Raw genomic sequence first — 15,327 nt, 5'->3', positions numbered from 1 at the left:
GAAACTAAAGGCCTGCATCGCTAAATGAAAAGCTGATGCAAATGAAAAACTAAATCTGTAGTTGAACAAATTTCAATCCAATGAATGCTTTTTAGCTTCTTCTTAGCCTTGAGTACAGATTAGTTTCAGGGCATTATGAGGTTTAATGCAACAGTCGCACATAAATACATTGGTGTTGGTATTTTAGGAAACACAGCCGTATAATCGATCTGACGATTTACTCCTAAGTAGCTATGACCACATATAGAGTCACTTCAGTTCTGGAAAACATTAAAGTTTTCATACAAATTTCTTTCATTCACAGACTTAAAAGCTCTTAGAAAGCATCATTTTGAGTGCATTTTTAAAATTTCTTTATGCACATTCACAATATCAACATTAAAGATTGAGATCAAAACTTTTAATGCTTTTCTAGATATGACTCGGTACCCACAAGGGTTCAAAATTACCTATGAGGTCTAGTTCTGCAGCAAAATCTGGCAGGATAGTTGTAAAATTCACGTCAGAAATATTCCCCCGATACAGAATACTTACACTTCACAACTGCTATCAAGATGACAGCAGATTTGCACTGCTATCTGCACTGACACATGTTCTGAGCCACATATACATGAAAGGAAGACTACACGTAGTTCTTCCAGCTTCATGGCATGTTGTCAAACAGTTATTTCCTTAGTTCAATTAAATTACATTTTCAGGTCTATTTTCAATAACTTTTTTATATTTATCTGCCTCAATGTTTAATCAATGAACTGAAAAATCCCCTTCGGTCCATTCTGCAAAGCTCTTTGCAGAACGAAGTGGGCCTTTAAATCCATTCTAAAATGGCTACACAAAAAAGCTATACTGTTTATATTATATGCTGAAATTATCTTCAATGCCTAAATGTATCTCACCTGGGTTAAATTCCCTTTGTTTTCACCTCCAGTACTCTGGTCACATAACCAAAGAATGTACTGATTATTGGCACCTTAGCAGCTGACATCACTGCAAATCTATGAATTTTTACAGGCTCCAAGGGCCTGAGATTAATAAGCATTGGCAGCATTTCAGGAGTCTCCCGAGTTCATGCAGGTTTGGACAAGAAGGGGTGGGAGCTCTCGCGAACTAACGCGGATAACGGCGCTTTGGTCTGACAAAGCCGGCTATGTGAGATGTATATTCAGTCTAGCAAATACCCACCCCAAGGTAGCTCTTTCAACTTCTCTCGTTTTTCTCGGTTCACAGAGTATCATACCATGTCAGATAAGTCCTTTCTCAACGATGTCTGCAATTCAAAACAGGTGTCAACTGTGGCTCTCTCTCAGCTCACCTGCACATGCAACATACCAGGTATATTCCATTCTGTAGAGACATACCAGCTCTGTATTCATGACACTGCAACGAAAAGTCTGCCATTAGGCTTGTCTTTTCAGGGCTCACACGCATGCACCATCCAGGAACGACCACTTTTTCAAAACCAATAACTGTTGTGGAGGCAACACGGTTTCTGCTTCAGTCTCAGAGCTGGTGTGCGATTTCCGTATGGAATATACCTGGGATGTTGAGAGATATGAGCCACAGACACCTGTTTTGGATTATAGACATTGTTTGAAAAGGACTCAGGACTGATCAGATATAGCATGAAATGGTGCAAGGTTTACCATTGGTTGCCCTTGTGGTTATAATTAAATTATCCAACCTACCTATTCTGGCCCACCTGCATCTGAGCCCAGGTGCCAAAGCTCTACTTGTACCCGACCATGTGATCTATTTCTTTGTCGTCACTAGTTTTATATTACCTTTCAGCCAGGTAAACATTCTCAAACCATTATAAATTATGGTTTATTTCTCTCAAAAAACATTGCTGGTATCATTCAAAATAGATTTATCTTGTGTAATGTGCTGCAACAACATCAAAGTGATCTGATCTTTTTTTTTTACCATTTATTTTTTTTAATCTGAAACCACTCCTGGGTTATGACATATAGACTGTTTTTTTTTAGTTAGATCAGACATTGAGGCACTGACGTTCTTTGAGAAGCAAAACATTTTTTTTTCAATGGGGTCAAATCCTCACATTTCCACAGGGCTAGGTATGAGAGCCTCACTTACGTATCCTCAACTTCCCAACTAGTCGACAGGAGGCCAGTGCATTGAAAAAGAGGAGATTTGACAAAGTTTAACCCAAATTTCTGCTTACAGTATGTGAATTTAAAGTGAAATGAACTGTTAGTTACGTGGTCAAGTGCGCCTTTCTACACGTTCAGACTAGTGGATGGTAATTTTGACCATTTTGTTTTTTCAGAAATGTACATCCTAATATAATATTCTGCCTAATATAGTATTCTCAGACAGTATAGAGAAAAGGGTTGAAATAGTCACCTGAGGCTAGCAAATACCGTGAAATCTCACCTTTTCGCTGCCTCCGTCTGCAAGAGCCTCCACCCTATGTCCTCCATATCTGCTTGAACTCGCAGAACTCCTAAAATGCTGACTCAGCTTATTGGTAATGCTCAAAGTGAACAGCTGTACAGGCACAGTCTGGGAATATCTGAGAGCGGCAGGAAACTGCATGAAGTTTTTAAATGAAATGCACTCTTAATGTTTTGGCTAAAATATTTATGCACATTTTGCCACAATCGCAACTTGCCTCTACATCACCATTCTCCTGAAATCTTAGCCGAAGTCAAAAATAGATTCGTATTTAGCAGGTTGCCGCACACTGCCATGTTTTTAAAATCTGGGTCAGTGAGGCGTGCATGTGCAGCAGCCATTGGCCTTTACGTGAAATTTAGAATGGAACGGTTGCCGGACACCCCATCATCCCCTCCACTTTTTTTTTTTACTGCAAACTTAATTTGGCATTTCGCACAAATTGTGGGATGCGTGATTCTGCTCCAAGCCTTCAGACAATTGCAAATTCATGCCTCCGCAGTAACACCGCCTTCTGTCTATCACAACTGACAGCCAGCTGATCAAAACAGATGTATGAAAGGTCAACCATGCATGCGCATCAAGCAACAACCGGATTTATTAGGTCACAATGTTGACACCATGAGCATAAATCACAACTGTGAATTATCTTGGATTTACCCGCCTACAGAATGTGGCAAAAAATTGGCAGAGGAACAGAGAATGTCTTTGTGAACATAATTTATTGGAGTTTTGGCCGGTAACTGCATGTATTGATTCATTTTGCGCGGATTTTTGTGGCGCAGAGTTTCTATGCGCTAAGCTGTTTTTAAATATCACAATTTTAACCTGGAAGACTTCTCGGGTGTGATCTACGTCTAACCCTATATTAAAAAGATCACAGCCGAGATCCTTGGCTATCCTACTGGGTTCCAATACTTAGCTACAAGTTCGGGAAAACAGTCCATTACGAGTCATTCCGGGGTGCCCAGTTACTCGTGTGCAATGTTAAGGGTTGCATACAACTAGACTCTTAAATTCCGAGCTGTCAGCCATCCAAGATGTAAATATCCATCCATAAATAGACAAGTTTAACACTAATACAACAACAACATTCACTGGCACTGGGGGACGTAGCTACACTGAACTGCGGTCGCAGTGTTGGGAGGGTACAGCCTGAAGTAGTTACTTCCTTTCGTTTTAGGGTCGTAAATCTGTTTCTATCAAATTACTGTGTGGTGTATATACATGTACTTACGTTCTTTTTCTTCCCCATTATCTCGTGTTTTGTCAAACTTCACACTCTTGCATCCTTCTTTAACTATATTACAGTCAAAAGCACGCGCCAATCTCAGTCCAACTTACGATTGGTCAAAATTTATGTCACATCCAAATCCATCCAATCGTTTGATAGTTATAGCGATTCTGCTGCCTTTTTGTCAAAGCGAAAAACTATGTTTGCGCAAGTCCATAATAACAAACACATGCATGTGATGTTTGGTAGGTACATAAACACAAGCTGGAAACAGAAATATATGCAGATGGTGTGAATTATGGGCTTTTGGAGGAAAAGTTTTACATCATGAAGATCTAAATGACACCCTAAATACCAAAATGAAAGATCCGCAAATTGTAATTTTCTGCAGCGCATCTACATTGGTGTCCTTTTCACTTTTTCTAAGCGAAGAATTCACAGCGCTCTGGTGTATGGTTTTTTTATCAGAAGCGGGTATTTGAACTTTATTACCTTGAGGTACCATTTTTACCAGATATGACAAGGCTAATTGTGGAGGAAATTTGATAGTGTCGTGCTTTCCTTGTCGGAGGACTGAATCAGCCACGTCAGAGATAAGAAGTTCAGAACCATAGAGCTGTACTCAGTTCCTCCTACCATAATGCTGGCTGCTGTCGTATAAGTGAAATATTCTTGAGTACCGTAAAGTACCAATCAAATAAATAAATAAACAAACAACAGTAAATGCATACATATTACTATTTATACTGACGAGTTATCACTAATAGTTTTGGAAGTATGAAGTTAAACCCCAAGCAAACATACATTAATACTAATAGTTTTGGTAAATAAGAAAAAAAAGCAAAGAAAGTATTTAGAACAGAACACAAACAGTGATCATTTAATACAATGATTTTGTTTTATTACAACATACTCCTCTTTCTCTAGAGATATCCTTTATATGAAATAAATAAGTGGATCTGCTGTCCAAACTTTCATGATGTGCAGAAGAGGTCAATACATTCAGGACACATAAAAAATTACATGATCAAAAGTGGCCTGTCTTGGCTAGTGGGATATTCATAAGTAGCTTAGATGTTTGTAACATCATTAACAGTATGTCCAACAGTGCGTTATAAGTCTTCAAGTTTTTGTTTGCATAATAATGCGCTTATCTTTAACTGCAGACATTTTTTGCATGGTTCTAATTAAGTATTTACAGGTTCATACAGAGAAAAAGTTAATACCTTTACAGAAAAAAATTAAAACTACCTATAACTACAAGCATAACCTTACAAGGTCATAAATAAAATTTACAAAATAAAAGATTCAAACACTTACCTATATACCTACTGAGAAAGTTGAGAACTTAAAAATCTAGAAACTGCCAAATCACATGCAGATTCAGCAAATATTCTGTAATTTTCCAGGAAGTTAAACTTTAATTACCAACAAAACATCCTGAATTTTAGATAATTCCTGAAAATCTTCATCTGTATACACTCTGACTAACGATGCAACAAAGACTTTAAGGCACAGAAATGCTGGCAATAGCTTTTATGCATGGCATAACATACATGCTCAACCTGTTAACAAGGAACAAAAACTTTGAAGTTCTACTAGGGTGCTGATCTTACAACACAACCAGCATCAAAGTTTAACAAGATCTGCAAAACATATTCCTTGAACACTGCTTTGTAAATGAATTTCATCGTAAGATCATGCTTTGAAGTGACAATGTAGCGATTTTCAGAAAAAAATAAAATGCTTTCCACAGGTGATTAGCTAAATGTTATCGTCATGACATCAAAGCTGTAACACCAGTGTTAGTAATTATGGTAAAATTTGCATACATCTTATTCAGAACAAGTAAAAAAATCCATGTCACAGTGCAAGACTACAGTTTATAATCACACATCTATTTTATGCTCGAAAATCACACCTAGATGTTACAAACTGTAAGATGACAGAAAATTATGCACTAGACTCACAGACTTGCTTTATGATCCTTATGTATGTCTCCAACTAAGCCAACTCACTTCTTGACTATTACCACACATATGCTCACAACGCTAATGATGTAAAATGTATATGTATCACCATACATCAAAAAAAAAAATTATTCCTGTACTATTAAATGTTTTAGTACAAAAGGCAAACACTGACTAACTTAGCATATGTTCAACAAGCAAATTATTAGTACACATATGCATACATCTATTTGTCACACAAATACTCAGCATGACAATCATGCCACTTGGCTTTTCATCAACTAACTAATAATTCATGTAGTCAGATAAATATTTACCTAGGGCTAACCTGGCATATGCTGGATGAGGAACCTGGTGTAGATCACATGTGCTCACAGGAGGTGGCTTAACAGGCACACACAACACATTTACACATTTATTACAAAGAGACACATGCTCAATAAGGTAATCTCTCACCAGGCTCAACAACCTAACTCTATATAACAATATGCAGCATTCATGATTGGTGTTCTACTGAGTTTATGTGATTAAATGTGTGCTTCTCTAAAGACTGTAGTGATTATGGATACAAAATGGAATTTGTATGAACTAAACTGTAATCTTACATTTTATCACATAACTGCTTGGTAAAAGCCCTTTATCAGGAAAACTGTTGGAAAGAAAACCTCATATTTGCAGGACTACATGTAGCAAGAACAAAATTGCTGCTCCAGGTCATAATGGTAAGCAAAGAACAAGTATATACAATTTCAGCACAAACAAATGTATAACATCATGATTTCCTACAAAGCATATACATGTCCATCTGCCAAAATTAAATATTTACAACTTAGAGACGCTGTCTGAGACTATGTGTAATAAACCAAAACATAGTATAGGTATAAACAAAAATGTTTTGGAACCTACATTATGGCAACCCATTTATGGTAATAAAATGTAGATCATTAACAAGAAAACAAGCTATGTAGTGTGGATACAATACATTATTAGATATTTCAATCAAAACCAGCATTATTAAAGGTAGCAATGTAAAGGTAAATAACATATTTGAGTAAACACGTTGGCTATTCAATAAAGATATGATCAGTAGTTTTCTCTGCATCGTCAATACATCACCTACACATACGCTGACTGCTTGACAATTTTATTAGATCATCCAGTTAAATATGTATACTCAAAACAGAAAATGTACCGCAGTTTATATAGAAATGACTCATCCAAAAAAAAAGGAAAAAAAAAATTTTTTTCAACTGGAAACAAATAAACTTTAGTTTTCCTTAGGAATCTCTCAGATCTCCATTCAGTCATATAACCAGTTGGGAGGATTTATGGGTGCAACTTGATTTTTTCAAAGGTCTGGAATGGAGTGATCCATATTCTTCTTCACCAGGCTGTTTCCCATGCTAAAACAAAACACATACATGCCCATGTTATATTCATTTTCAATATGGAATCTTTCTTATTTGGTAAATTAAATACTTCATTCATTGATGAACACATCCAAGAATGGGTATGTTATATTTATTAATTAGAGCACACCTATCAATCAATAACTTGTCATTGTTGACACAGAGAACAGATGGTCTTGTGATATTCTACTTTCATATAAAACACCAAGAGATGTTCACTGACAAATATTTAAAAACCCCAAAAAGATTCCAAACTTGATATTAAAATCAAATGTTCTCAGCCTGTTGATCAAATATGTGGGTCATATTTTGACCATTCTCACTATGAATATAAACGTGTGTGTCATTTTCTTACCATTTGACAATGTGATCATAGACAAATGAGGGCATGACAGTGATGGTAATGGTTCTTCCTCCAGCACTGATGATATCACCGATGTCATCATCCTGAAATAACAAAGGTGTAAAAAACAGTTTTTAGCAGAATTAGGTTAATTCGATTATGCACATGCAAACTTACAAAAAAACAGATGCAACAAAGCTTCTGTCCATCATTAAACAGTTGGTTTGATTTATGGTAATAAGCAAGTCATACAACAGCACATGTATACCTAATTTCTTATGTGTCACTAGCCAATGTGCAAAACGCATGACATCCTTATTGTTTTTACATTATTATAAATACACATTTTTGTGGTTTTAAGCAGTCACCATAAAAATTCATTACAAATTTTCTTTCTGTGGCAGTAGTTTCACTTTTGACATCTTTTGAATTCCTGAAATAAAAGTCAAAATGGCTTAATATACACTAACCTTTAGACCAACAACATTTTGTCCGTTGACCTCTATTAAGTTGTGGTCTGTTAACACACCATTTCTGGCTGCAGAGGAATCTTTCACTAGATTCGTGATGCGTCCTTTTTTGAACAGGAACCCAATAAATCCCTGACTGTCTTTTTGCATGGTAATCGTTCTTTCAAAAGGGCGGTCACGGACTGCCATTGTTATTCTCTGAGGATCTGCATTCTTGAGGAATTTGTGGGCTTTGTCATTATTCCAACCTGCCACTGTCTGGCCATTGATCTGCAAAATCTGATCTCCAAAACGAAGTCCTGCTAAGGCAGCAGGTGAGTTCTTGTCAACCAGGGCTACAAATAATCCCTATGTGTAAAAAATGTAACAAAAACATAAATGGACCTTAAAATACAGATCACCAGTTCATAATTTTCTCTATATGTGACATCATACATGAACAATTCAACAGTTCAGTTCACATTTTTTATTTAAACTTTATTACTGTCAAAACAACTGAAAATCAAATTACCCACAAACGCACAAGAAGATGACTCTCAAAAACTCAAACTATGAACTTCTTTAATCAAATGTGATATTCCATTGACATTACTGCTAAATCCAGAAAAATTTGCTTATTCCATTTGGAAGTGGTCTCCATATATTTCATACACAACATATAAAATTGTGGATGGTTCTGTCTGGATGTGAAAATTAACAGATTTGATAACTTGTACACTTGAGAATGAGCATAGGGATTTATACAAAAACACTCACATTATTTACATGTCGAACTCGAAGTCCCATTTTTCCATTTGCATCCTTACAAAGCTGTACTTCCCGCAGACCCTGTTTAATTTCTGCTCGCATTAGTCCCTTGTTGGCACCCGTCACTGGGGCAACCATCATCTGGCTTTGACTTTGACCTGACGGTACAGCAACCTGATTTTGCTATTTAAGTAAAACGGCAAAATATAAATGGTTTAATTAAGACAATTCAAAAAAAAATTCAAAATTAAACATTTTTATATGTATAGAAGACCTTCAAATGTAATTTATGTACCTCTGGTTTATGAAAATCTATTTTGGCTGGATCAATTAAATTTAAAATCTCAAAATTTTAGTGTATTAACTTCACACAATAATGCCATTAAAATATATGCATATCAAAACCAAAAAAAAAATGGGAAAAGTGCAATATCACTTGGAAATTTGACAATCTGGAAAAATTACATGAAGAAAATAATTCAACTGAGGCATTTTTCTTTAAAAAGAGACGAACATTTTCACCTAAAAAAAACTTTTTAGGTGAAAAAAAAATTGACACAAACTGAACATACCTGTGGCACAACAGCCATCATGTCTGGTGTGATCTGCATACCCATGTATTCTGTGAGTGAAGGGTATAGGGCACCTCCTGGGGCAGCCTCTTGGGGTGGATAGGGAATGGACTGTGTAGGTGTCCCCCCATGGGCAGGCCACTGTACGGTGGGCTGGGCAGCATGCTCATACCGTCTTTGAGCCTAGTAAACACACAGGGAAAGTGTTCACTAAATAGTTATTTTATTCTATCACTGTATTGCTCAACAGCTAATAGTGTGATACAATGTATCTAAGTCTATGTACATTTGTTATAAACAGTCTGTGCACACATACGTTACAGCCCTAAAAGACACCTATTTTCAATATCTTAATGACTGTGACTATAAACTTCACACCACTTTACCACAGTGAAGGTTTAATGGTTTATAAAAAAGAAGCTATATACATATGTTTATACCTAGATATAACATCCTCCCACATGACAATACAAAGTCAGTCCCTTATTTAAAAAAACAGTGCCACTATTTAAACACAGGACTATGTGAAAGAGTGTGACATGACGCATAGCAGCAAGACAGTCACAAGGGCAGTGACGTATCCAGTAGGAGTACCAATATATAATGTACATACATGTCTGCTGACCTACATAAGCTTGCATTTATACACTGCTAACTACAACATACCCAGTCATAGCACACATCGATTATACTTTTTTTATTATCATGGACTTAATAACCATGCAATTAATAAATAACCCTGAAAAAAACATTTACAGTTAAGATGAGTTTGTACGTTATGCATGAAACAAACCTATGTATTTTCCAGAGGAGTATTTACCCCAGTAAATACTTCAGATGCAATGAAATTTTAGCCATTTTATGTTCAGTTGCATTTACCTACATACCTACTGGGCCACGGTAATTTTGCCTTCTGAGATTAGTGTAAACTCTTGTTGCCTGTATCTTGCTACATCACTGATTGTACACTATACTTTTACAATTGTACCAGTTATCAAACATGTGTTATTTTTATCATGGTAAACAATTTTAAGACCAGAGAAAAACCACTGTTCCTCACAAAGCAACAGACAAAGCTATAAACTAATGACGCTGTCAAACTAACAGGATTCTACTATTAATACTTTCTTTTGATAAAAACATGTCATAGTGACTCATTTCCCCTAAAATACAAACCTGCTTACCTGGGACATTTGGTCCACCTTCATATCTTCAAGTGATGGATAGATTGACATCTTTACTGATATTGTTTGAAGCTTTTAACCTGAAATTTCAAAAAATGCAGTTTATCATACTTTACTCATTTATTTATTTATTTGAATGGTGTTTAAGCCATCCTCAAAGATATTTCACTTATACAACGGCAGCCAGCATAATGATGGGATGAAACCAGGCAGAGTCTGGGAGAAACCTATGACCATCCACAACTTAATTTATTTATCTGACTGTTTCTACATGACATACTCAACATATACTTACATGATACAAATCAGTTTTATGGGTGGAGGAGGCCGGTAAGCAGGGCGTAAACCGCCTATCTTTGGCAAGTCACTGACTAACTTTGCCGTATGTAGTATACAGGTAAGGGCAGTATTTTGATGGAAGACAAGTGGTCTTAAACAAAATGTAGACTGCAGAAATGTCCACAAGAGCACCACTGACCCTTTACCCTCATCAGGCCCCTCAAGCAAGGGAAGCTACAAATTCCCTACCCAGGGCTAGGTTTGAAATAGCACTTCTTGTGTCCTGTGATTTAATTGTTTTAAGTGTGAAATATTACACATACTTGTTATAACAGTGTTAATTTCACTCTAAATTCCTGGAATCACATTTCAATAATTTGTCCAGTATAGGTTTAAGTTGAAGAGGCATTCTCAGAATTCAAATGCACTTTTACAAGCATGTAAAACTTCTAAAAACAGATTTGAGTTTACATTTTTAATTCGTTTGTACACTGATGCACATTATTCAGAGCTTACAGTTCATGATAACTTGAATAACCACAAATGGTGTCACATCACGAAAATTAAGAAATCACCACGAATGTCACATGGTTAACACAGCCTTGGGGCACAGTGTTATATTTTCTGATATTCCAACAACATGCAGCACATCTACCCTAATAAAATTGAAATTTGTATTCTGTACTTCGTTTACCTGTCTGGCTACAAACTAGCTCAGAAAGGGTGACTGTTAGGCAAGAACAACTATACAGAATTTATATGCCACACCATATATGCAAGCCTAAGTATTAAAGAGAGCATCCTAAGAGTATATGGTAAAGATTGGATACCAATTATGCACAGTTTCCTCTTAATGATATGATTTCAATAGCTTCCATGTCAAATACCATACTTGATCATTACCATGTTAATGACTTGTCACATTATGACTATTTTCAACATTTTCTCATGTTTCCACCTGCCACTGATCAGAAATTGCTGAAAAAAAGACCTCAGCGTTTAACTTTATTGAACTAACTGCAATACTGCCCTTGAACTCATGTGTAACACACGACATGTACTGTACACTTGCAGGACATCGAAGACAGTATGTAACACAAAATTACAAGGGATCGAGTGACAATGCTTAACCTTACCACATTGATCTCCCTTTGGTTTTTTGTAATCATAAATGCAATATTTGAACAGTTCAAGAAACCATCTCACAGTTCATGAAATAAAAGGACCGAAATTAAAGTTGTTAAAACAAAATACAAATGCGGGTGACAATGACATGATGTTCGACCTCACATTATAATTTAGAAATGGGAACTTATTACTTGGTGAATGAACCGACAAAACAACCCACATCAACAACTGTCAATAAACACTCAAGTTTGATGACGTCCCTATTATATTAACTTACATTCCTACCAAGACAGTGTTGACGGGATTGAACAAAATAACAGTTGCTGGGAGAAACATTTTGAGTACGGTACCTACCTCTGCTTAAAATCACAGCACGGTGTATCTAAGTGGTCGAGAATTTATGTCCTCTTCTTTTGATACTGAAAACCTTGTGTATGGCACGTCATGGGTCACGAGCTAGTGACGTCATGGGAGAGTCATTTTGTTACTATTTTTGGAAACGAATCGTCACGTGTCGGATGTGAACAGAAATCGTTTATAACAAGAGGCAAACATAAATACTTACTTGAAAATACTGTGAAAAGAAATAAAAAGTTTGCAGAAAAACAATAAAATAACAATGATGATAAATTTCGATATTGACAGCTCGCAACCGGAAGTGATTCCAAATTTGGAGTTGACATAATATGGCCGCCAAAACAGAAATAGTGGAAGAGAGAATTCATCAATACCAAAGGCAAAGAAGCAATAGTGACCCGCAACCCGCCCTGGATTCTTTAATACAGCCATCACAGACAAAGGTAAGGTCATTCTCCTCACTTATGTTTTTGGTTGCTTCCTTTATCCTGTGATAACTGTGGTACACGCCCTGAAAAACAAGCGCCTGTGCCAAGTTGTCGAAGATCAAAGATTTTGATCGTATCTATTTTTTTTCCATGTCAATCAGTATAGTTTCCCAGTGTTGACAATAGGCTATTTATAAACGTATGAAACGTGTGACTTGTGTTGACGAATATTCATCTTGTCGAATTTCCAGTTTTCCAGAACAGTATCACCCCTTCACGTCTTGTCTAGAAACTAAAATGGAACTTTGTAGGCCTACCGGTATGAGTGAAAAGTGCCGGGTCCCGAATAGGAATTGTTGTACATTGTAGGCATACCGTTTTGTGCAGTCTTTATCAAATTCATTGTGTGCTAGTTTGAATTTTCACGATTTACTATGTTTTTTTCATCCTGTGGAACTTAGATTAAAGTGTGGTCACGTTGATGTGAGAGTGCATAGATTTTGTGAGTAAAGCACAAGTAATTGAGTTCGATCAACAAACCTCACATGAACTGAGCTGTTCAAGATGAGAAAAATGCATTAAATTTACCATTAATCAGTACTATATTGTGCCATAATGTTTCGGGTTGTTCATTTGTATTTTAGTTGATGCATACATTTAACAGAAACATTTTGCAGATGTTTGAAACATGTTGATTGCCATCGTAACAGATTTATTAGTTGGCTCAGAAAGCCTTGTTTTCACATATGTGGTCTACAAATGTAAGATAATCATGAAGAGAGAGGCATGTATAAGCCACTTCACATTTCAGGCTTGGCACTACTACACTCACCACAACAGAGAATCAGTGGTACAATTAGCACCTGTGACCTTTCAAGAACACTTCTTACTTATTGTTTTTGGTTTTTCAAGCTAACAGCTACAAGGTGCTGCAGATGCAAACGATATTTGCAATGTAGTATTCCAGTGAAACATATGTTTAATATAGTAAACATGCCTTCCCTAGGTTAGCCTGGAATGAAATATAGCCCCCACACACAGAAAGCCTCAAAATCTCAAACACTACAAGTATAAGAAATGGCAGCCTTTCAAAATTTTTGTGCCACTGGATGCTATCTAACTTGTGTCTTGTGATGCTCACAGGATGAGATAGTTAAAAGCTTTGTTTGACTAAAACCATCAGGCTCTTTACCTCTGGGCGGTATGCTTAAATCTGGCTCTTGCTGATCATTTATCAGTAGTTTTAAATTAGGAGGTTGTCGAGTCAATGTCGTTTGTGTATTCTGGAATGGAACTTGTCTTGTCTTCCTCCATAAATTTGAAAAGGTCTAATCTATGGTGTAAAACACTGATCAAACAAATAAATAAAACTTAAATGTGTTTGATGCTAATGATGCAGTGGTTTGACCGTATACATATACTTCATAACAGTTTGTATTATTCAGTTCTGTTCAAGATTTGTGAAAATGAAGAGGAGACACCCTGATTTCAAAATCTGGCTGAAGTGCTGTCTTTCACAGAATACATTTGGTATTTTTCCCCAAAAGTTCACATCTGGCTGCATTTTTGTGTCCTCCAGATTGCAGAGTTGTCATTTTGCTGCACTGAAGAACATTTTGCACAAATGTTCCTCTTTGTCACCATTCTGTAGGTAGTTCAGTTTCTAATCAGATGGCAAATCCTCTAGTCTCCAACACATCAATATGAGTAGGTGTTGTTACATTGCATGGACCTTCCAACATGGTATCCCTTAAAAATTAGTCATTGATTTCTAGTGCTCTGTTAGGATGGCTGTATACAAGTCAAATTACAGATGCATCCACATGTAAAAATATCATTTAGATGATCATTTTATTATTAAATGGAAAAAGTCATCATATAGCATTAACTAAAATATGTTTATTGTCTAGAAAAATGAATTTCCTGTAGGCAAATCTAAAAATTAGCAAAAAATAGTTCACTATCAGTTTGAATTCATTGCCTATAGGAAACTTATTTTTTCTGCTTTATTATCATTGATGTCATAATGTGGAGAATAAGAAAGGAGTCACTTGGCAGAGAACAAGACCAAGATATTCTTTTACAGGAACAAAAACATCCCAGTTTCAGTTCTCTTTTTTTTGAGGAGGGGGTGGTGTCACACTGGTTTTCAAACCAGCTGCTGAAGAAATTTTTTACTAGTGTTTTACAATCATTTTAACTTCATGATTAAAGAGACATTAAGCAGACTACATGTAAAGTCACACAATGCCTACATTGGTAAATTATGTAGGACGTATTTAAACAGTGTCAGTGAATGCAATTGTAAGGAAGAATTTGTAGGTTAATGACATTATGTAATGCATATACATGTACTATTACATTTAACTTTGTTGATGTTGGTAGAATACCAATTGCCTCTAGTCTAAACCAAAAATTTGAATTTTTTTATAAACATAAAGTATTTGTGAAGCGAAATTATTTCATTTTACAGAGACGGCGATAATTTGGACTCTAAAGTAAATAACCTTGAACCTAAGATATAGGTTCTGCTTACTTCAATAAAATGAATTCATTTGCTGTATATTAGCAAGGATTCGGACACGTCAGTTTTAGACCTTGGTGGTAAAAATTCAGTTAAGAACTGAATACTGAAGGGAAAAATCTCAGTGCAATGTTTTTCTGGCACAAGTACTAACATTTTTGGATAAGAACTGAATTGCATTTGAATCATATACACGTAGCATTTGACCTCGATTGTTACAGGCTGAACCTGTGACAAGCCGAAGTATTCAGCCTTGATTTTCTTGAC

At 36.1% G+C, this 15,327-nt stretch overlaps 3 protein-coding genes across 4 annotated transcripts in view; 1 reads left to right on the top strand and 2 right to left on the bottom strand.

The window, feature by feature from the left end:
- The window catches only part of LOC135471240 (uncharacterized), a 36,959-nt gene extending 33,243 nt beyond the window's left edge, over positions 1-3,716 (bottom strand). Inside the window, exon 1 of the mRNA XM_064750371.1 lies at positions 3,653-3,716. Within this exon, the coding sequence (XP_064606441.1) occupies positions 3,653-3,670 (18 nt within the window). The 5' untranslated portion in view covers positions 3,671-3,716. The remainder of the gene's footprint in view (positions 1-3,652) is intronic.
- An 809-nt stretch (positions 3,717-4,525) lies between these two features.
- LOC135469707 (syntenin-1-like) lies at positions 4,526-12,204 on the bottom strand. Of its 2 annotated transcripts, XR_010444355.1 has the most exons (8): positions 12,106-12,204; positions 10,345-10,424; positions 9,161-9,343; positions 8,598-8,771; positions 7,842-8,189; positions 7,384-7,475; positions 6,089-7,022; positions 4,526-5,970 (listed from the first exon to the last, which is right to left on the bottom strand). XR_010444355.1 is itself a non-coding variant. In XM_064748270.1 (7 exons), exons 2-7 carry the CDS (start codon positions 10,393-10,395, stop codon positions 6,968-6,970), a joined length of 903 nt encoding a protein of 300 aa, XP_064604340.1. In that variant the 5' UTR covers positions 10,396-10,424; positions 12,106-12,204; the 3' UTR covers positions 4,526-6,967. The 2 variants fall into 2 exon arrangements, 1 of the variants encoding a protein (XP_064604340.1); XM_064748270.1 differs by having other exon boundaries at positions 4,526-7,022.
- A 175-nt stretch (positions 12,205-12,379) lies between these two features.
- The window catches only part of LOC135471241 (phosphatase and actin regulator 4-like), a 37,821-nt gene continuing 34,873 nt past the window's right edge, over positions 12,380-15,327 (top strand). The window contains exon 1 of the mRNA XM_064750373.1: positions 12,380-12,551. The gene's annotated coding sequence lies outside the window, so the exon portion shown is untranslated. The remainder of the gene's footprint in view (positions 12,552-15,327) is intronic.

The sequence above is a fragment of the Liolophura sinensis genome, chromosome 7 (genome assembly GCF_032854445.1).
Source record: "Liolophura sinensis isolate JHLJ2023 chromosome 7, CUHK_Ljap_v2, whole genome shotgun sequence".
Classification (NCBI taxonomy): domain Eukaryota; kingdom Metazoa; phylum Mollusca; class Polyplacophora; order Chitonida; family Chitonidae; genus Liolophura; species Liolophura sinensis.
The sequence above is the reverse complement of the archived record's forward strand: the minus strand, read 5'-3'. Positions and strand labels throughout refer to the sequence as shown.

Bases quoted from the DNA above. Each gene is read 5' to 3' on its own strand.
- LOC135469707 (XM_064748270.1), bottom strand. From the start codon at position 10,395: ATGTCAATCTATCCATCACTTGAAGATATGAAGGTGGACCAAATGTCC. The intron at 9,344-10,344 runs GTAAGCAGGTTT...TGTGTTTACTAG, and splicing joins AGGTGGACCAAATGTCCCAG to GCTCAAAGACGGTATGAGCA. The intron at 7,476-7,841 runs GTTAGTGTATAT...TTGTTATTTCAG, and splicing joins AAAATGTTGTTGGTCTAAAG to GATGATGACATCGGTGATAT.